We start from the raw sequence: 24,220 nt of genomic DNA on the forward strand, positions 1-24,220 counted from the left end.
GCCGCTAACATACCCACTACACATCACTTGTGCCGCTAACATACCCACTACACATCACTTGTGCCGCTAACATACCCACTACACATCACTTGTGCCGCTAACATACCCAGTACACATCACTTGTGCCGCTAACATACCCACTACACATCACATGTGCCACTAACATACCCACTACACATCACATGTGCCGCTAACATACCCACTACACATCACTTGTGCCGCTAACATACCCACTACACATCACATGTGCCACTAACATACCCACTACACATCACTTGTGCCGCTAACATACCCAGTACACATCACTTGTGCCGCTAACATACCCACTACACATCACTTGTGCCGCTAACATACCCAGTACACATCACATGTGCCACTAACATACCCACTACACATCACATGTGCCGCTAACATGCCCACTACACACTGCATGTGCCACTAACATACCCACTACACATCACTTGTGCCGCTAACATACCCAGTACACATCACTTGTGCCGCTAACATACCCACTACACACTGCATGTGCCACTAACATACCCGCTACACATCACATGTGCCACTAACATACCCACTACACATCACTTGTGCCGCTAACATACCCACTACACATCACTTGTGCCGCTAACATACCCAGTACACATCACTTGTGCCGCTAACATACCCAGTACACATCACTTGTGCCGCTAACATACCCACTACACACTGCATGTGCCACTAACATACCCGCTACACATCACATGTGCCACTAACATACCCGCTACACATCACATGTGCCACTAACATACCCACTACACATCACATGTGCCACTAACATACCCACTACACATCACATGTGCCACTAACATACCCGCTACACATCACTTGTGCCGCTAACATACCCACTACACATCACATGTGCCGCTAACATACCCAGTACAAATGAAAAGACAAATACAATTTGTTTTTTATCCAGTTTCCTCTCTTTTGCCGTCTACATATTAAATAATAAAACCCTGAGAAGGGGAGCACATAGGAGGATCCGCATATCCTCAGTATCCGCATATTCTCCATATCCGCATATCCTCAGTATCCGCATATTCTCAGTATCTGCATATTCTCCATATCCGGACATCCCCGGTATCCTCACATCCCCGGTATTCGCATATTCTCTGTATCCGCACATCCCCGGTATCCGCACATCCCCAGTATCCGCATATTCTCCATATCCGCACATCCTCAGTATCCGCACATCCCCAGTATCCGCATATTCTCCATATCCGCACATCCCCGGTATGCGCACATCCCCGGTATCCTCACATCCCCGGTATCCGCATATTCTCCATATCCGCACATCCTCAGTATCTGCATATTCTCCATATCCGCACATCCCCGGTATCAGCACATCCCCGGTATCCTCACATCCCCGGTATCCGCATATTCTCAGTACCGCACATCCCCGGTATCCGCATATTCTCAGTATCCGCACATCACGAGTATCCGCACCTCCCCAGTATCTGCATATTCTCCATATCCGGACATCCCCGGTATGCGCACATCCCCGGTATCCGCACATCCCCAGTATCCGCATATCCTCACATCCCGATATCCTCAGGGCTTTCTCCTCCACAGATCCCGCTCACACATCACCTCCGGTCAGTATTTGGGGTTCAGCAGATCGAGGGTCAGTCCACCAAATCTTACAGCAGTTTCACATTCTTCATTATATGTATCTAATTTCCTAGTAAAACGTTAACAAATGTAGATGACAATGGCTTCTCCCCTGTGTGACTTCTCTGATGATTCCTTAGTTTGTCATTAGTAATAAAACATTCCCCACATTCTGAACATGGATACGGCTTCTCTCCTGTGTGATTTCTCCCATGTATTACAAGATGTGATTTACGGGTAAAACATTTTCCACATTCTGAACATGAATATGGCTTCTCTCCTGTGTGGATTCTCTTATGCCTTGCAAAATATGATTTGTCTGTAAAAGATTTTCCACATTCAGGACATGAATATGGCTTCTCTCCTGTATGAATTCTCTTATGTGTAGCAAAATTTGATTTATCTGTAAAGCATTTGCCACATTCTGCACATGAATATGGTTTCTCTCCTGTGTGAATCCTCTCATGTCTACTCAGATCTGATTTGTTTGGAAAGCATTTTTCACATTCTGAGCATGAAAATGGAGTGTCTCCTGTGTGATACCTCTGATGACCCTTCAACTTGGCTTTTGTATTAAAGCATTTACCACATTCTGAACACTGAAATGGCTTTTCTACTGTATGAATTCTCTCATGTTTAACTAGATCTGATCTGCTTGAAAAGCATTTTCCACATCCTAAACATGAATATGGCTTCTCTCCTGTGTGGCTTCTCTCATGTGAAACAAGCTGAGATTTCTGTATAAAACATTTCCCACATTCTGGACATGTATATGCCTTTTCTCCTGTGTGAATTCTCTCATGTGTAGCAAGATTTGATTTAAATGGAAAACATTTCCCACACTCTGAACATGAATATGGCTTCTCCCCTGTGTGAATTCTCTCATGTCTAACAAGGTGTGATTTAAATGAAAAACATTTCCCACATTCTGAACATGGATAAGACTTCTCTCCCCTGTGATGACTTCTGCGTGTAATAAGATCAAATCTACTTGAAAACTCTTCTCTACACTCATCACACTGAATCCTCTCTCCTCCTCCCTGCTCTGTCCCTGTGATCGCAGTGTGTGATTGGTCAGGAGAAGGTTCCTCATGGTCAGGAGGATTATATGATAGATCTGTAGTGTGACGTCCTGGATGTACAGTAAGGGGGAGGAGGGCTTCTCCTGAGGAGCGCTGCTCCGCACCGCCAGCTTCTTCCTTATAATTCAGCAGTAGCACGATGTTTCTTGAACTTATTCTTTCTGTTAGAGTAAAATAAATTTTGAAAATTTTTCTTCCCCCCCAAAAAAATCAGGTGATAACTGATACAATACTAAAGACGTAAGGGATTTCTCCTTTATATTACAAACCCCATCCTTATATTGCCCCGCCCTTGTGACACCCCATCCTTAAATTGCCCCGCCCTTGTGACACCCCATCCTTATATTGCCCCGCCCTTGTGACACCAGAGTCACTTAACCTGAAAAGGAAAAATTAAACAGACATTGCTGTAATTTTTGGATGTTGTTGTTCCGGTCTCTCCCTGTGTAAGTGACGTTACCATCATTCTGTAGCGGCTCTGCAAATATTACACAGGACTGGAAACAAGGGGGGAGGGCAGGCAGGTATCACAATGTGTGAGTATGGGACTGCGGATGATGGTGGAGTACAGCACAATGACCCTGAGGTGAGGTGTTACTGTAATGTAGCTGTAAGGTGGAGCCCCCCTTTATATCCCTGTGACCCCCCCCCCCTCACTATACTGCACTATACATATATACACGGGGGGGGGGGGGGGTTACTGTAATGTAGCTGTAAGGTGGAGCCCCCCCTTATATCCCTGCCCCCCCTCACTATACTGCACTATACATATATACACGGGGGGGGGGTTACTGTAATGTAGCTGTAAGGTGGAGCCCCCCCTTATATCCCTGTGCCCCCCATCACTATACTGCACTATACATATATACACAGGGGGGGGGGTGTTACTGTAATGTAGCTGTAAGGTGGAGCCCCCCCTTATATCCCTGTGCCCCCCTCACTATACATATATACATATATACACAGGAAGGGGGGTGTTACTGTAATGTAGCTGTAAGGTGGAGCCCCCCCCTTATATCCCTGTGCCCCCCCTCACTATACTGCACTATACATATATACACAGGGGAGGGGGTTACTGTAATGTAGCTGTAAGGTGGAGCCCCCCCCTTATATCCCTGTGCCCCCCCCCTCACTATACTGCACTATACATATATACACAGGGGGGGTGTACTGTAATGTAGCTGTAAGGTGGAGCCCCCCCTTATATCCCTGCCCCCCCCCCCTCACTATACTGCACTACACATATATACACAGGGGGGGGGGTTACTGTAATGTAGCTGTAAGGTGGAGCCCCCCCTTATATCCCTGCCCCCCCTCCTCACTATACTGCACTATACATATATACACAGGGGGGGGGTTACTGTAATGTAGCTGTAAGGTGAAGCCCCCCCCTTATATCCCTGCCCCCCCTCCCTCACTATACTGCACTATACATATATACACAGGGGGGGGGGTTACTGTAATGTAGCTGTAAGGTGGAGCCCCCCCTTATATCCCTGTGCCCCCCCCTCACTATACTGCACTATACATATTTACACAGGGGGGGAGGGGGGGGTGTTACTGTAATGTAGCTGTAAGGTGGAGCCCCCCCTTATATCCCTGCCCCCCCCTCACTATACTGCACTATACATATATACACAGGGGGGGGGGGGAGTTACTGTAATGTAGCTGTAAGGTGGAGCCCCCCCTTATATCCCTGCCCCCCCCCCCCTCACTATACTGCACTATACATATATACACAGGGGGGGGGGTTACTGTAATGTAGCTGTAAGGTGGAGCCCCCCCTTATATCCCTGTGCCCCCCCCTCACTATACTGCACTATACATATATACACAGGGGGGGGGGTTACTGTAATGTAGCTGTAAGGTGGAGCCCCCCCTTATATCCCTGCCCCCCCCCCCTCACTATACTGCACTATACATATATACACAGGGGGGGGGAGTGTTACTGTAATGTAGCTGTAAGGTGGAGCCCCCCTTATATCCCTGCCCCCCCCCCTCACTATACTGCACTATACATATATACACAGGGGGAGGGGGGACTGTAATGTAGCTGTAAGGTGGAGCCCCCCCTTATATCCCTGTGCCCCCCTCACTATACTGCACTATACATATATACACAGGGGGGGTGTTACTGTAATGTAGCTGTAAGGTGGAGCCCCCCCTTATATCCCTGTGCCCCCCCTCACTATACTGCACTATACATATATACACAGGGGGGGTGTTACTGTAATGTAGCTGTAAGGTGGAGCCCCCCCTTATATCCCTGCCCCCCCCCTCACTATACTGCACTATACATATATACACAGGGGGGGGGGGGGGTTACTGTAATGTAGCTGTAAGGTGGAGCCCCCCCTTATATCCCTGCCCCCCCCCTCACTATACATATATACATATATACACAGGGGGGGGTGTTACTGTAATGTAGCTGTAAGGTGGAGCCCCCCCTTATATCCCTGTGCCCCCCCTCACTATACTGCACTATACATATATACACAGGGGGGGGGGGGGTTACTGTAATGTAGCTGTAAGGTGGAGCCCCCCCCTTATATCCCTGCCCCCATCACTATACTGCACTATACATATATACACAGGGGGGTGTTACTGTAATGTAGCTGTAAGGTGGAGCCCCCCCTTATATCCCTGTGCCCTCCTCACTATACTGCACTATACATATATACACAGGGGGGGGGGTGACTGTAATGTAGCTGTAAGGTGGAGCCCCCCCTTATATCCCTGCCCCCATCACTATACTGCACTATACATATATACACAGGGGGGGTGTTACTGTAATGTAGCTGTAAGGTGGAGCCCCCCCTTATATCCCTGCCCCCCCCTCACTATACTGCACTATACATATATACACGAGGGGGGGGGTGTTACTGTAATGTAGCTGTAAGGTGGAGCCCCTCCTTATATCCCTGCCCCCCTCACTATACTGCACTATACATATATACACAGGGGGGGGGGAGTGTTACTGTAATGTAGCTGTAAGGTGGAGCCCCCCCTTATATCCCTGCCCCCCCCTCACTATACTGCACTATACATATATACACGGGGGGGGGGGGGGGGGTTACTGTAATGTAGCTGTAAGGTGGAGCCCCCCCTTATATCCCTGCCCCCCCTCACTATACATATATACACAGGGGGGGGGGTGTTAATGTAATGTAGCTGTAAGGTGGAGCCCCCCCTTATATCCCTGCCCCCCCCCTCACTATTCTGCACTATACATATATACACAGGGGGGGGTTACTGTAATGTAGCTGTAAGGTGGAGCCCCCCTTATATCCCTGCCCCCCCCTCACTATACATATATACACACGGGGGGGGGGGAGTGTTACTGTAATGTAGCTGTAAGGTGGAGCCCCCCCTTATATCCCTGCCCCCCCTCACTATACTGCACTATACATATATACACAGGGGGGGGGGGGTGTTACTGTAATGTAGCTGTAAGGTGGAGCCCCCCCTTATATCCCTGCCCCCCCCCTCACTATACTGCACTATACATATATACACAGGGGGGGGTGTTACTGTAATGTAGCTGTAAGGTGGAGCCCCCCCTTATATCCCTGTGACCCCCCCACTATACTGCACTATACATATATACACAGGGGGGGGGGTGTTACTGTAATGTAGCTGTAAGGTGGAGCCCCCCTTATATCCCTGCACCCCCCTCACTATACTGCACTATACATATATACACAGGGGGGAGGGGTGTTACTGTAATGTAGCTGTAAGGTGGAGCCCCCCCTTATATCCCTGCCCCCCCCCTCACTATACTGCACTATACATATATACACAGGGGGGGGTGTTACTGTAATGTAGCTGTAAGGTGGAGCCCCCCCTTATATCCCTGTGACCCCCCCACTATACTGCACTATACATATATACCCAGGGGGGGGGGGGGTGTTACTGTAATGTAGCTGTAAGGTGGAGCCCCCCCTTATATCCCTGCCCCCCCCTCACTATACTGCACTATACATATATACACAGGGGGGGGTTACTGTAATGTAGCTGTAAGGTGGAGCCCCCCCCTTATATCCCTGTGCCCCCCCTCACTATACTGCACTATACATATATACACAGGGGGGGGGAGTGTTACTGTAATGTAGCTGTAAGGTGGAGCCCCCCCTTATATCCCTGCCCCCCCCTCACTATACTGCACTATACATATATACACAGGGGGGGGGGGTTACTGTAATGTAGCTGTAAGGTGGAGCCCCCCCTTATATCCCTGTGCCCCCCCTCACTATACTGCACTATACATATATACACAGGGGGGGGGGGGGTTACTGTAATGTAGCTGTAAGGTGGAGCCCCCCCCTTATATCCCTGTGACCCCCCTCACTATACATATATACACAGGGGGGGGGGGGTGTTACTGTAATGTAGCTGTAAGGTGGAGCCCCCCCTTATATCCCTGCCCCCCCTCACTATACTGCACTATACTGCACTATACATATATACACAGGGGGGGAGGGGTGTTACTGTAATGTAGCTGTAAGGTGGAGCCCCCCCTTATATCCCTGTGCCCCCCCCTCACTATACTGCACTATACATATATACACAGGGGGGGGGGGGGGTTACTGTAATGTAGCTGTAAGGTGGAGCCCCCCCTTATATCCCTGTGACCCCCCTCACTATACATATATACACAGGGGGGGGGGGTTACTGTAATGTAGCTGTAAGGTGGAGCCCCCCCCTTATATCCCTGTGTACCTCCATCCTCCCCTACCTGGTATAGCAGCTGCCGGCGCCTCCTCCTCCTTCACCTCACTCATACACGGGGGATCGCCCCTCATCCTCTCTTCTTCTGCTTCATCCTCCACTTTAATATTAGTCACCTGATCTCCCCCCTGATGGGACATATAGAACAATTCAGTACAATCCAGCAGACAGGAGGGAAAATCTAACACATCAACATAAGAAACCAGCAACATGTATCTATCAGCCTCATCACATCTATGAGTGCAGGAGCAACAACCACCAGCACCGGGGGGCGCTATAGAGATATAGTGCTATAGCATCAGCCTCATCTACCTGCTGATTGTCTGCTGGGACATTTCCCTCTGGACAGTCCTGGGAATACAGAGGACGGGGACACCTCTCTGGTGGATTCCTGTCACTGCCTCCATCTGTAGAGAACACACAGGGAGCCAATCCATTATACACTGCTACATGTCGTCAGGAGGAGGAGGATGGGAGGAGGATGGGAGGAGGAGGATGGGAGGGGGAGGAGGATGGGGGGAGGAGGATGGGGGGAGGAGGATGGGAGGATGATGGGGGGAGGAGGAGGAGATGGATGGGAGGATAAGGAGGATAAGGAGGATGGGAGGAGGATGGGAGGAGGAGGAGAATAGGAGGAGAATGGGAGGAGGATGGGGGAGGAGGAGGATGGGAGGAGGATGGGGGGAGGAGGTGGATGGGACGGGGAGGAGGAGGAAGGGAGGAGGATGGGAGGGGGGAGGAGGAGGAGGAGGATGGGAGGAGGATGGGAGGAGGAGGATGATGGGAGGAGGAGGATGGGAGGAGGAGGAGGATAGGAGGAGGAGGATGGGAGGAGGAGGAGGATGGGAGGAGGAGGAGGATGGGAGGAGGATGATCTAGGGGCCCCTCCCCCCTGCTCTCTAGCATCAGGAAGGTCTCCTCTTACCTTGTGCTGTGAGGCCGGGCGGCTGATCCTCCATCATGAGCGGCTGCTCCCCCGGTACAGATCCTTGTGTCCTTCTACATACTCCCACTCCTCCATGGAGAAATAGACGGCCACATCCTGACACCTTATAGGAACCTGACACACACAATGATCACACAGTCATCCCCCCCAGCCTGCTGCCTCCTGGATTACTCTATCATCTCCCAGCATTCCCCAGTGTCACCTCTCCAGTCAGCAGCTCAGTCATCCTGTGGGTGAGTTCTAGGATCTTCTGCTCATGTATCAGTGATGGAGGCTCCGTGATGGGGCCCCGGGCCCTGCTCCGCCCTCCTGACTCCTGGGGGAAGGCCACACCCTCCCCCCATGTCTTCTTCACTATGGTGTAATCCTGGGGATGGAGAGAGACAATGAGGGGACTGAGCCCAGTATTCCTGCCTCCTCCTCACTACAAAGAGGAGATTGTCCCCCTGTATAGAGCTCTAGTGAGGAGGAGGAGGAGGAGACACATCTGGACTACTGGGGTCAGTGCTGGAGACCACCGCACCTACAAAGAGGAGACCAGATCCAGAACATAGAGCGGGGGAGGGAGGGAGGGGCCAAAGAGCCCAGACAACAATGGTGGAAATCTAGAGAAGTTACCTCTCCGGTCAGCAGGCGGATGATCTCCAAGGTGACGTGTAATATTCTCTTACTGATCTCATTCCTGTCCTTCTCCATCTTTGGGGGGTCATTCAGGAGAAGAAGCGTCTGGGGGAGAAGAGGAGACAACTGGAGCACAAGGAGGGGCTAGTCCTGCCGGGGCCTTTATGTCACAGCCAGGGGCCCCAAACCATACAGGGGCCAAAGCAAATGTAACACCCCTCCTCCTGTAAGCTTACCTTACTGCTGGGGGGGTCACACACTGATAGTAACACAATGTAACACCCCTCCTCCTGTAAGCTTACCTTACTGCTGGGGTCACACTGATAGTAACACAATGTAACATCCCTCCTCCTGTAAGCTTACCTTACTGCTGGGGTCACACACTGATAGTAACACAATGTAACATCCCTCATCCTGTAAGCTTACCTTACTGCTGGGGTCACACACTGATAGTAACACAATGTAACACCCCTCCTCCTGTAAGCTTACCTTACTGCTGGGGGGGGGTCACACTGATAGTAACACAATGTAACATCCCTCCTCCTGTAAGCTTACCTTACTGCTGGGGTCACACACTGATAGTAACACAATGTAACATCCCTCATCCTGTAAGCTTACCTTACTGCTGGGGTCACACACTGATAGTAACACAATGTAACACCCCTCCTCCTGTAAGCTTACCTTACTGCTGGGGGGGTCACACTGATAGTAACACAATGTAACATCCCTCCTCCTGTAAGCTTACCTTACTGCTGGGGGGTCACACACTGATAGTAACACAATGTAACACCCCTCCTCCTGTAAGCTTACCTTACTGCTGGGGTCACACACTGATAGTAACACAATGTAACATCCCTCATCCTGTAAGCTTACCTTACTGCTGGGGGGGTCACACACTGATAGTAACACAATGTAACACCCCTCCTCCTGTAAGCTTACCTTACTGCTGGGGGGGTCACACTGATAGTAACACAATGTAACACCCCTCCTCCTGTAAGCTTACCTTACTGCTGGGGTCACACTGATAGTAACACAATGTAACACCCCTCCCCCTGTAAGCTTACCTTACTGCTGGGGTCACACACTGATAGTAACACAATGTAACATCCCTCCTCCTGTAAGCTTACCTTACTGCTGGGGGGGGTCACACTGATAGTAACACAATGTAACATCCCTCCTCCTGTAAGCTTACCTTACTGCTGGGGTCACACTGATAGTAACACAATGTAACATCCCTCCTCCTGTAAGCTTACCTTACTGCTGGGGGGGGGGGGGGTCACACTGATAGTAACACAATGTAACATCCCTCCTCCTGTAAGCTTACCTTACTGCTGGGGGGTCACACTGATAGTAACACAATGTAACACCCCTCCTCCTGTAAGCTTACCTTACTGCTGGGGTCACACTTATAGTAACACAATGTAACATCCCTCCTCCTGTAAGCTTACCTTACTGCTGGGGGGGGGGGTCACACACTGATAGTAACACAATGTAACATCCCTCCTCCTGTAAGCTTACCTTACTGCTGGGGTCACACACTGATAGTAACACAATGTAACATCCCTCCCCCTGTAAGCTTACCTTACTGCTGGGGTCACACACTGATAGTAACACAATGTAACATCCCTCCTCCTGTAAGCTTACCTTACTGCTGGGGGGGGTCACACTGATAGTAACACAATGTAACATCCCTCCTCCTGTAAGCTTACCTTACTGCTGGGGTCACACTGATAGTAACACATGTAACATCCCTCCTCCTGTAAGCTTACCTTACTGCTGGGGGGGGGGGGGGGGGTCACACTGATAGTAAAACAATGTAACATCCCTCCTCCTGTAAGCTTACCTTACTGCTGGGGGGTCACACTGATAGTAACACAATGTAACACCCCTCCTCCTGTAAGCTTACCTTACTGCTGGGGTCACACTGATAGTAACACAATGTAACATCCCTCCTCCTGTAAGCTTACCTTACTGCTGGGGGGGGGGGGGTCACACACTGATAGTAACACAATGTAACATCCCTCCTCCTGTAAGCTAAGCTTACCTTACTGCTGGGGTCACACACTGATAGTAACACAATGTAACACCCCTCCTCCTGTAAGCTAAGCTTACCTTACTGCTGGGGTCACACACTGATAGTAACACAATGTAACATCCCTCCCCCTGTAAGCTTACCTTACTGCTGGGGTCACACTGATAGTAACACAATGTAACATCCCTCCTCCTGTAAGCTTACCTTACTGCTGGGGTCACACACTGATAGTAACACAATGTAACATCCCTCCCCCTGTAAGCTTACCTTACTGCTGGGGTCACACTGATAGTAACACAATGTAACACCCCTCCTCCTGTAAGCTTACCTTACTGCTGGGGTCACACACTGATAGTAACACAATGTAACACCCCTCCTCCTGTAAGCTAAGCTTACCTTACTGCTGGGGTCACACACTGATAGTAACACAATGTAACATCCCTCCCCCTGTAAGCTTACCTTACTGCTGGGGTCACACTGATAGTAACACAATGTAACACCCCCCCTCCTGTAAGCTTACCTTACTGCTGGGGGGGTCACACTGTTAGTAACACAATGTAACATCCCTCCTCCTGTAAGCTTACCTTACTGCTGGGGGGGGTCACACTGATAGTAACACAATGTAACATCCCTCCTCCTGTAAGCTTACCTTACTGCTGGGGTCACACTGATAGTAACACAATGTAACATCCCTCCTCCTGTAAGCTTACCTTACTGCTGGGGGGGGGGGGGGTCACACTGATAGTAACACAATGTAACATCCCTCCTCCTGTAAGCTTACCTTACTGCTGGGGGTCACACTGATAGTAACACAATGTAACACCCCTCCTCCTGTAAGCTTACCTTACTGCTGGGGTCACACTGATAGTAACACAATGTAACATCCCTCCTCCTGTAAGCTTACCTTACTGCTGGGGGGGGGGGTCACACACTGATAGTAACACAATGTAACATCCCTCCTCCTGTAAGCTTACCTTACTGCTGGGGTCACACACTGATAGTAACACAATGTAACATCCCTCCTCCTGTAAGCTTACCTTACTGCTGGGGGGTCACACTGATAGTAACACAATGTAACACCCCTCCTCCTGTAAGCTTACCTTACTGCTGGGGTCACACTGATAGTAACACAATGTAACATCCCTCCTCCTGTAAGCTTACCTTACTGCTGGGGTCACACACTGATAGTAACACAATGTAACATCCCTCCCCCTGTAAGCTTACCTTACTGCTGGGGTCACACACTGATAGTAACACACTGTAACATCCCTCCTCCTGTAAGCTTACCTTACTACTGGGGGGGGGTCACACTGATAGTAACACAATGTAACATCCCTCCTCCTGTAAGCTTACCTTACTGCTGGGGTCACACTGATAGTAACACAATGTAACATCCTTCCTCCTGTAAGCTTACCTTACTGCTGGGGGGGGGGGGGGGGTCACACTGATAGTAACACAATGTAACATCCCTCCTCCTGTAAGCTTACCTTACTGCTGGGGGGTCACACTGATAGTAACACAATGTAACACCCCTCCTCCTGTAAGCTTACCTTACTGCTGGGGTTACACTGATAGTAACACAATGTAACATCCCTCCTCCTGTAAGCTTACCTTACTGCTGGGGGGGGGGGGGGTCACACACTGATAGTAACACAATGTAACATCCCTCCTCCTGTAAGCTTACCTTACTGCTGGGGTCACACACTGATAGTAACACAATGTAACACCCCTCCTCCTGTAAGCTAAGCTTACCTTACTGCTGGGGTCACACACTGATAGTAACACAATGTAACATCCCTCCCCCTGTAAGCTTACCTTACTGCTGGGGTCACACTGATAGTAACACAATGTAACATCCCTCCTCCTGTAAGCTTACCTTACTGCTGGGGTCACACACTGATCGTAACACAATGTAACATCCCTCCCCCTGTAAGCTTACCTTACTGCTGGGGTCACACTGATAGTAACACAATGTAACACCCCTCCTCCTGTAAGCTTACCTTACTGCTGGGGTCACACACTGATAGTAACACAATGTAACACCCCTCCTCCTGTAAGCTAAGCTTACCTTACTGCTGGGGTCACACACTGATAGTAACACAATGTAACATCCCTCCCCCTGTAAGCTTACCTTACTGCTGGGGTCACACTGATAGTAACACAATGTAACATCCCTCCTCCTGTAAGCTTACTTTACTGCTGGGGTCACACACTGATAGTAACACAATGTAACATCCCTCCCCCTGTAAGCTTACCTTACTGCTGGGGTCACACTGATAGTAACACAATGTAACACCCCTCCTCCTGTAAGCTTACCTTACTGCTGGGGGGGGGGGTCACACACTGATAGTAACACAATGTAACATCCCTCCTCCTGTAAGCTTACCTTACTGCTGGGGGGCCACACACTGATAGTAACACAATGTAACACCCCTCCTCCTGTAAGCTTACCTTACTGCTGGGGGGGGGGGGTCACACACTGATAGTAACACAATGTAACATCCCTCCTCCTGTAAGCTTACCTTACTGCTGGGGGGGTCACACTGATAGTAACACAATGTAACATCCCTCCTCCTGTAAGCTTACCTTACTGCTGGGGTCACACACTGATAGTAACACAATGTAACATCCCTCCTCCTGTAAGCTTACCTTACTGCTGGGGGGGGGGGGGGGGTCACACACTGATAGTAACACAATGTAACATCCCTCCTCCTGTAAGCTTACCTTACTGCTGGGGGGTCACACACTGATAGTAACACAATGTAACACCCCACCTCCTGTAAGCTTACCTTACTGCTGGGGGGGGGGGGGGGTCACACACTGATAGTAACACAATGTAACATCCCTCCTCCTGTAAGCTTACCTTACTGCTGGGGGGTCACACTGATAGTAACACAATGTAACATCCCTCCTCCTGTAAGCTTACCTTACTACTGGGGGGTCACACTGATAGTAACACAATGTAACACCCCTCCTCCTGTAAGCTTACCTTACTGCTGGGGGGGGGTCACACACTGATAGTAACACAATGTAACATCCCTCCTCCTGTAAGCTTACCTTACTGCTGGGGTCACACTTATAGTAACACAATGTAACATCCCTCCTCCTGTAAGCTTACCTTACTACTGGGGGGTCACACTGATAGTAACACAATGTAACATCCCTCCTCCTGTAAGCTTACCTTACTGCTGGGGGGTCACACACTGATAGTAAAACAATGTAAAATCCCTCCACCTGTAAGCTTACCTTACTGCTGGGGGGTCACACTGATAGTAACACAATGTAACATCCCTCCTCCTGTAAGCTTACCTTACTGCTGGGGTCACACACTGATAGTAACACAATGTAACATCCCTCCTCCTGTAAGCTTACCTTACTGCTGGGGGGTCACACTGATAGTAACACAATGTAACATCCCTCCTCCTGTAAGCTTACCTTACTGCTGGGGGGTCACACACTGATAGTAACACAATGTAACATCCCTCCTCCTGTAAGCTTACCTTACTGCTGGGGTCACACACTGATAGTAACACAATGTAACACCCCTCCCCCTGTAAGCTTACCTTACTGCTGGGGGTCACACACTGATAGTAACACAATGTAACATCCCTCCTCCTGTAAGCTTACCTTACTGCTGGGGTCACACTGATAGTAACACAATGTAACATCCCTCCTCCTGTAAGCTTACCTTACTGCTGGGGTCACACACTGATAGTAACACAATGTAACACCCCTCCTCCTGTAAGCTTACCTTACTGCTGGGGGGTCACACTGATAGTAACACAATGTAACATCCCTCCTCCTGTAAGCTTACCTTACTGCTGGGGTCACACACTGATAGTAACACAATGTAACACCCCTCCTCCTGTAAGCTTACCTTACTGCTGGGGTCACACTGATAGTAACACAATGTAACATCCCTCCTCCTGTAAGCTTACCTTACTGCTGGGGTCACACACTGATAGTAACACAATGTAACATCCCTCCTCCTGTAAGCTTACCTTACTGCTGGGGGGGTCACACACTGATAGTAACACAATGTAACACCCCTCCTCCTGTAAGCTTACCTTACTGCTGGGGGGTCACACTGATAGTAACACAATGTAACATCCCTCCTCCTGTAAGCTTACCTTACTGCTGGGGTCACACACTGATAGTAACACAATGTAACACCCCTCCTCCTGTAAGCTTACCTTACTGCTGGGGTCACACTGATAGTAACACAATGTAACATCCCTCCTCCTGTAAGCTTACCTTACTGCTGGGGGGTCACACTGATAGTAACACAATGTAACACCCCTCCTCCTGTAAGCTTACCTTACTGCTGGGGTTACACTGATAGTAACACAATGTAACATCCCTCCTCCTGTAAGCTTACCTTACTGCTGGGGGGGGGGGGGGTCACACACTGATAGTAACACAATGTAACATCCCTCCTCCTGTAAGCTTACCTTACTGCTGGGGTCACACACTGATAGTAACACAATGTAACACCCCTCCTCCTGTAAGCTAAGCTTACCTTACTGCTGGGGTCACACACTGATAGTAACACAATGTAACATCCCTCCCCCTGTAAGCTTACCTTACTGCTGGGGTCACACTGATAGTAACACAATGTAACATCCCTCCTCCTGTAAGCTTACCTTACTGCTGGGGTCACACACTGATCGTAACACAATGTAACATCCCTTCCCCTGTAAGCTTACCTTACTGCTGGGGTCACACTGATAGTAACACAATGTAACACCCCTCCTCCTGTAAGCTTACCTTACTGCTGGGGTCACACACTGATAGTAACACAATGTAACACCCCTCCTCCTGTAAGCTAAGCTTACCTTACTGCTGGGGTCACACACTGATAGTAACACAATGTAACATCCCTCCCCCTGTAAGCTTACCTTACTGCTGGGGTCACACTGATAGTAACACAATGTAACATCCCTCCTCCTGTAAGCTTACTTTACTGCTGGGGTCACACACTGATAGTAACACAATGTAACATCCCTCCCCCTGTAAGCTTACCTTACTGCTGGGGTCACACTGATAGTAACACAATGTAACACCCCTCCTCCTGTAAGCTTACCTTACTGCTGGGGGGGTCACACTGATAGTAACACAATGTAACATCCCTCCTCCTGTAAGCTTACCTTACTGCTGGGGTCACACACTGATAGTAACACAATGTAACATCCCTCCTCCTGTAAGCTTACCTTACTGCTGGGGGGGGGGGTCACACACTGATAGTAACACAATGTAACATCCCTCCTCCTGTAAGCTTACCTTACTGCTGGGGGGCCACACACTGATAGTAACACAATGTAACACCCCTCCTCCTGTAAGCTTACCTTACTGCTGGGGGGGGGGGGTCACACACTGATAGTAACACAATGTAACATCCCTCCTCCTGTAAGCTTACCTTACTGCTGGGGGGGTCACACTGATAGTAACACAATGTAACATCCCTCCTCCTGTAAGCTTACCTTACTGCTGGGGTCACACACTGATAGTAACACAATGTAACATCCCTCCTCCTGTAAGCTTACCTTACTGCTGGGGGGGGGGGGGTCACACACTGATAGTAACACAATGTAACATCCCTCCTCCTGTAAGCTTACCTTACTGCTGGGGGTCACACACTGATAGTAACACAATGTAACACCCCTCCTCCTGTAAGCTTACCTTATTGCTGGGGGGGGGGGGGGGGTCACACACTGATAGTAACACAATGTAACATCCCTCCTCCTGTAAGCTTACCTTACTGCTGGGGGGGTCACACTGATAGTAACACAATGTAACATCCCTCCTCCTGTAAGCTTACCTTACTACTGGGGGGTCACACTGATAGTAACACAATGTAACACCCCTCCTCCTGTAAGCTTACCTTACTGCTGGGGGAGGGGGGTCACACACTGATAGTAACACAATGTAACATCCCTCCTCCTGTAAGCTTACCTTACTGCTGGGGTCACACTGATAGTAACACAATGTAACATCCCTCCTCCTGTAAGCTTACCTTACTACTGGGGGGTCACACTGATAGTAACACAATGTAACATCCCTCCTCCTGTAAGCTTACCTTACTGCTGGGGGGTCACACACTGATAGTAAAACAATGTAACATCCCTCCTCCTGTAAGCTTACCTTACTGCTGGGGGGTCACACTGATAGTAACACAATGTAACATCCCTCCTCCTGTAAGCTTACCTTACTGCTGGGGTCACACACTGATAGTAACACAATGTAACATCCCTCCTCCTGTAAGCTTACCTTACTGCTGGGGGGTCACACTGATAGTAACACAATGTAACATCCCTCCTCCTGTAAGCTTACCTTACTGCTGGGGGGTCACACACTGATAGTAACACAATGTAACATCCCTCCTCCTGTAAGCTTACCTTACTGCTGGGGTCACACACTGATAGTAACACAATGTAACACCCCTCCCCCTGTAAGCTTACCTTACTGCTGGGGGTCACACACTGATAGTAACACAATGTAACATCCCTCCTCCTGTAAGCTTACCTTACTGCTGGGGTCACACTGATAGTAACACAATGTAACATCCCTCCTCCTGTAAGCTTACCTTACTGCTGGGTCACACACTGATAGTAACACAATGTAACACCCCTCCTCCTGTAAGCTTACCTTACTGCTGGGGGGTCACACTGATAGTAACACAATGTAACATCCCTCCTCCTGTAAGCTTACCTTACTGCTGGGGTCACACACTGATAGTAACACAATGTAACACCCCTCCTCCTGTAAGCTTACCTTACTGCTGGGGTCACACTGATAGTAACACAATGTAACATCCCTCCTCCTGTAAGCTTACCTTACTGCTGGGGTCACACACTGATTGTTAACACAATGTAACATCCCTCCTCCTGTAAGCTTACCTTACTGCTGGGGGGGTCACACACTGATAGTAACACAATGTAACACCCCTCCTCCTGTAAGCTTACCTTACTGCTGGGGGGTCACACTGATAGTAACACAATGTAACACCCCTCCTCCTGTAAGCTTACCTTACTGCTGGGGGGGTCACACTGATAGTAACACAATGTAACATCCCTCCTCCTGTAAGCTTACTGCTGGGGTCACACACTGATAGTAACACAATGTAACACCCCTCCCCCTGTAAGCTGACCTTACTGCTGGGGGTCACACACTGATAGTAACACAATGTAACATCCCTCCTCCTGTAAGCTTACCTTACTGCTGGGGTCACACTGATAGTAACACAATGTAACATCCCTCCTCCTGTAAGCTTACCTTACTGCTGGGGTCACACACTGATAGTAACACAATGTAACACCCCTCCTCCTGTAAGCTTACCTTACTGCTGGGGGGTCACACTGATAGTAACACAATGTAACATCCCTCCTCCTGTAAGCTTACCTTACTGCTGGGGTCACACACTGATAGTAACACAATGTAACACCCCTCCTCCTGTAAGCTTACCTTACTGCGGGGGTCACACTGATAGTAACACAATGTAACATCCCTCCTCCTGTAAGCTTACCTTACTGCTGGGGTCACACACTGATAGTAACACAATGTAACATCCCTCCTCCTGTAAGCTTACCTTACTGCTGGGGGGGTCACACACTGATAGTAACACAATGTAACACCCCTCCTCCTGTAAGCTTACCTTACTGCTGGGGGGTCACACTGATAGTAACACAATGTAACATCCCTCCTCCTGTAAGCTTACCTTACTGCTGGGGTCACACACTGATAGTAACACAATGTAACACCCCTCCTCCTGTAAGCTTACCTTACTGCTGGGGTCACACTGATAGTAACACAATGTAACATCCCTCCTCCTGTAAGCTTACCTTACTGCTGGGGGGTCACACTGATAGTAACACAATGTAACACCCCTCCTCCTGTAAGCTTACCTTACTGCTGGGGTTACACTGATAGTAACACAATGTAACATCCCTCCTCCTGTAAGCTTACCTTACTGCTGGGGGGGGGGGGGGGGTCACACACTGATAGTAACACAATGTAACATCCCTCCTCCTGTAAGCTTACCTTACTGCTGGGGTCACACACTGATAGTAACACAATGTAACACCCCTCCTCCTGTAAGCTAAGCTTACCTTACTGCTGGGGTCACACACTGATAGTAACACAATGTAACATCCCTCCCCCTGTAAGCTTACCTTACTGCTGGGGTCACACTGATAGTAACACAATGTAACATCCCTCCTCCTGTAAGCTTACCTTACTGCTGGGGTCACACACTGATCGTAACACAATGTAACATCCCTTCCCCTGTAAGCTTACCTTACTGCTGGGGTCACACTGATAGTAACACAATGTAACACCCCTCCTCCTGTAAGCTTACCTTACTGCTGGGGTCACACACTGATAGTAACACAATGTAACACCCCTCCTCCTGTAAGCTAAGCTTACCTTACTGCTGGGGTCACACACTGATAGTAACACAATGTAACATCCCTCCCCCTGTAAGCTTACCTTACTGCTGGGGTCACACTGATAGTAACACAATGTACATCCCTCCTCCTGTAAGCTTACTTTACTGCTGGGGTCACACACTGATAGTAACACAATGTAACATCCCTCCCCCTGTAAGCTTACCTTACTGCTGGGGTCACACTGATAGTAACACAATGTAACACCCCTCCTCCTGTAAGCTTACCTTACTGCTGGGGGGTCACACTGATAGTAACACAATGTAACATCCCTCCTCCTGTAAGCTTACCTTACTGCTGGGGTCACACACTGATAGTAACACAATGTAACATCCCTCCTCCTGTAAGCTTACCTTACTGCTGGGGGGGGGGGTCACACACTGATAGTAACACAATGTAACATCCCTCCTCCTGTAAGCTTACCTTACTGCTGGGGGGCCACACACTGATAGTAACACAATGTAACACCCCTCCTCCTGTAAGCTTACCTTACTGCTGGGGGGGGGGGGTCACACACTGATAGTAACACAATGTAACATCCCTCCTCCTGTAAGCTTACCTTACTGCTGGGGGGGTCACACTGATAGTAACACAATGTAACATCCCTCCTCCTGTAAGCTTACCTTACTGCTGGGGTCACACACTGATAGTAACACAATGTAACATCCCTCCTCCTGTAAGCTTACCTTACTGCTGGGGGGGGGGGGGTCACACACTGATAGTAACACAATGTAACATCCCTCCTCCTGTAAGCTTACCTTACTGCTGGGGGGTCACACACTGATAGTAACACAATGTAACACCCCTCCTCCTGTAAGCTTACCTTATTGCTGGGGGGGGGGGGGGTCACACACTGATAGTAACACAATGTAACATCCCTCCTCCTGTAAGCTTACCTTACTGCTGGGGGGGTCACACTGATAGTAACACAATGTAACATCCCTCCTCCTGTAAGCTTACCTTACTACTGGGGGGTCACACTGATAGTAACACAATGTAACACCCCTCCTCCTGTAAGCTTACCTTACTGCTGGGGGGGGGGGTCACACACTGATAGTAACACAATGTAACATCCCTCCTCCTGTAAGCTTACCTTACTGCTGGGGTCACACTGATAGTAACACAATGTAACATCCCTCCTCCTGTAAGCTTACCTTACTACTGGGGGGTCACACTGATAGTAACACAATGTAACATCCCTCCTCCTGTAAGCTTACCTTACTGCTGGGGGGTCACACACTGATAGTAAAACAATGTAACATCCCTCCTCCTGTAAGCTTACCTTACTGCTGGGGGGTCACACTGATAGTAACACAATGTAACATCCCTCCTCCTGTAAGCTTACCTTACTGCTGGGGTCACACACTGATAGTAACACAATGTAACATCCCTCCTCCTGTAAGCTTACCTTACTGCTGGGGGGTCACACTGATAGTAACCACAATGTAACATCCCTCCTCCTGTAAGCTTACCTTACTGCTGGGGGGTCACACACTGATAGTAACACAATGTAACATCCCTCCTCCTGTAAGCTTACCTTACTGCTGGGGTCACACACTGATAGTAACACAATGTAACACCCCTCCCCCTGTAAGCTTACCTTACTGCTGGGGGTCACACACTGATAGTAACACAATGTAACATCCCTCCTCCTGTAAGCTTACCTTACTGCTGGGGTCACACTGATAGTAACACAATGTAACATCCCTCCTCCTGTAAGCTTACCTTACTGCTGGGGTCACACACTGATAGTAACACAATGTAACACCCCTCCTCCTGTAAGCTTACCTTACTGCTGGGGGGTCACACTGATAGTAACACAATGTAACATCCCTCCTCCTGTAAGCTTACCTTACTGCTGGGGTCACACACTGATAGTAACACAATGTAACACCCCTCCTCCTGTAAGCTTACCTTACTGCTGGGGTCACACTGATAGTAACACAATGTAACATCCCTCCTCCTGTAAGCTTACCTTACTGCTGGGGTCACACACTGATTGTTAACACAATGTAACATCCCTCCTCCTGTAAGCTTACCTTACTGCTGGGGGGGTCACACACTGATAGTAACACAATGTAACACCCCTCCTCCTGTAAGCTTACCTTACTGCTGGGGGGTCACACTGATAGTAACACAATGTAACATCCCTCCTCCTGTAAGCTTACCTTACTGCTGGGGGGGTCACACTGATAGTAACACAATGTAACATCCCTCCTCCTGTAAGCTTACTGCTGGGGTCACACACTGATAGTAACACAATGTAACACCCCTCCCCCTGTAAGCTTACCTTACTGCTGGGGGTCACACACTGATAGTAACACAATGTAACATCCCTCCTCCTGTAAGCTTACCTTACTGCTGGGGTCACACTGATAGTAACACAATGTAACATCCCTCCTCCTGTAAGCTTACCTTACTGCTGGGGTCACACACTGATAGTAACACAATGTAACACCCCTCCTCCTGTAAGCTTACCTTACTGCTGGGGGGTCACACTGATAGTAACACAATGTAACATCCCTCCTCCTGTAAGCTTACCTTACTGCTGGGGTCACACACTGATAGTAACACAATGTAACACCCCTCCTCCTGTAAGCTTACCTTACTGCTGGGGTCACACTGATAGTAACACAATGTAACATCCCTCCTCCTGTAAGCTTACCTTACTGCTGGGGTCACACACTGATTGTTAACACAATGTAACATCCCTCCTCCTGTAAGCTTACCTTACTGCTGGGGGGGTCACACACTGATAGTAACACAATGTAACACCCCTCCTCCTGTAAGCTTACCTTACTGCTGGGGGGTCACACTGATAGTAACACAATGTAACATCCCTCCTCCTGTAAGCTTACCTTACTGCTGGGGGGGTCACACTGATAGTAACACAATGTAACATCCCTCCTCCTGTAAGCTTACCTTACTGCTGGGGTCACACTGATAGTAACACAATGTAACACCCCTCCTCCTGTAAGCTTACCTTACTGCTGGGGGGGTTACACACTGATAGTAACACAATGTAACACCCCTCCTCCTGTAAGCTTACCTTACTGCTGGGGGTCACACTGATAGTAACACAATGTAACATCCCCCCTCCTGTAAGCTTACCTTACTGCTGGGGGGGTCACACTGATAGTAACACAATGTAACATCCCTCCTCCTGTAAGCTTACCTTACTGCTGGGGTCACACACTGAGGAGCAGAGATCTCCACACACAACACAACAGCAGTGACTGCCCGACCAGGAGCTGCTCTGTGACCGGTAGGTAGATGCTATTTCCAAGTGAATCTATGTCCCCTTGATGACATCACGCCCATGTGACTTGTGTGGGAGGAGGCCTTTCCTAGCAGTAGTGAGGAGGTTGCGTCTAGAATGGAGTTGCTCCTGTGAGGTCCTCCCTTCAGCAACTCCATTCTAGCTCACTCACTAGCGGAGGGACTAGATTGGAGTTGCTGAAGTGAGGACCTACCAGGAGCCACTCCATTCTAGACATGTCTTCGCAGAAGTGACTAGAATGGAGTTGTTTACAAGACCTATAGGATTCTATTGTAGTAGGTGCATTATTCTGGCAGCTCATTCATAAATAGTGCTGCACAATAATTTGGACTAGACATATATATATATATTTTTTTATCAAATCAACCCGTTTTTCTGTAACATTGGTGTCAGTGTTACTGTTTTTGTCAGTGATTCTGCTGGTCTTTTTGTCCATTTTCAGAAAAAATGTATTTTGAAAGTCGTCTAAATGGAAAGAATACATCATTTTAAAAGCTGAAAATGTTCTGAGCTATTTTATGTGATTTCTGCTAGTATGCCTCAATAACACTCAGCATTACATCTTATATAACTTTACAGTAAAAAGTGGTCCTCCTTGCAGCCACTCCATTCTAGTCAGTTCATCATGGGGACAGCTAGAATGGAGTGGATGTATGGAGGACCTACTTATACCTGCTCCAGTTATTGCAGAAGCCATGAACCTACCAGGAGCCACTCCATTTTAGTCCCCTCACTAGTGATCTGACTAGAATGGAGTTGCTGTAGGGAGGACCTACCAGGAGCCACTCCATTCTAGTCCCCTCACTAGTGACCTGACTAGAATGGAGTTGCAGTAAGGAGGACCTACTAGGAGCCACTCCATTCTAGTCCCCTCACTAGTAAACTGACTAGAATGGAGTTGCAGTAAGGAGGACCTACCAGGAGCCACTCCATTCTAGTCCCCTCACTAGTGATCTGACTAGAATGGAGTTGCTGTAGGGAGGACCTACCAGGAGCCACTCCATTCTAGTCCCCTCACTAGTGATCTGACTAGAATGGAGTTGCTGTAGGGAGGACCTACTAGGAGCCACTCCATTCTAGTCCCCTCACTAGTGACCTGACTAGAATGGAGTTGCTGTAGGGAGGACCTACCAGGAGACACTCCAGTCTAGCTGCCTCACTGCTGATCTGACTAGAATGGAGTTGCTGTAGGGAGGACCTACTAGGAGCCACTCCATTCTAGTCCCCTCACTAGTGATCTGACTAGAATGGAGTTGCAGTAAGGAGGACCTACCAGGAGCCACTCCATTCTAGGCCCCGCACTAGTGATCTGACTAGAATGGAGTTGCTGTAGGGAGGACCTACCAGGAGCCACTCCATTCTAGTCCCCTCACTAGTGACCTGACTAGAATGGAGTTGCTGTAGGGAGGACCTACCAGGAGCCACTCCATTCTAGACAGC

General features: G+C 49.0%; 2 protein-coding genes across 2 annotated transcripts; both read right to left on the reverse strand.

The window, feature by feature from the left end:
- Positions 1–963: 963 nt before the first annotated feature.
- LOC138781144 (oocyte zinc finger protein XlCOF22-like) lies at positions 964–3,006 on the reverse strand. Its single transcript, XM_069956770.1, has 2 exons — positions 3,002–3,006; positions 964–2,889 (listed from the first exon to the last, which is right to left on the reverse strand). Exons 1-2 carry the CDS (start codon positions 3,004–3,006, stop codon positions 1,713–1,715), a joined length of 1,182 nt encoding a protein of 393 aa, XP_069812871.1. The 3' UTR covers positions 964–1,712.
- Positions 3,007–7,467: 4,461 nt separating this feature from the next.
- On the reverse strand, positions 7,468–22,772 carry LOC138781143 (gastrula zinc finger protein XlCGF66.1-like). The gene is made up of 6 exons (XM_069956769.1): positions 22,676–22,772; positions 9,025–9,132; positions 8,609–8,773; positions 8,386–8,520; positions 7,773–7,867; positions 7,468–7,588 (listed from the first exon to the last, which is right to left on the reverse strand). The coding sequence occupies exons 2-4, from the start codon at positions 9,100–9,102 to the stop codon at positions 8,419–8,421; spliced, it is 345 nt and encodes a 114-aa protein (XP_069812870.1). The 5' UTR covers positions 9,103–9,132; positions 22,676–22,772; the 3' UTR covers positions 7,468–7,588; positions 7,773–7,867; positions 8,386–8,418.
- Between the last annotated feature and the right edge of the window lie 1,448 nt (positions 22,773–24,220).

Source organism: Dendropsophus ebraccatus, unplaced genomic scaffold (genome assembly GCF_027789765.1).
Source record: "Dendropsophus ebraccatus isolate aDenEbr1 unplaced genomic scaffold, aDenEbr1.pat pat_scaffold_941_ctg1, whole genome shotgun sequence".
Taxonomy (NCBI): domain Eukaryota; kingdom Metazoa; phylum Chordata; class Amphibia; order Anura; family Hylidae; genus Dendropsophus; species Dendropsophus ebraccatus.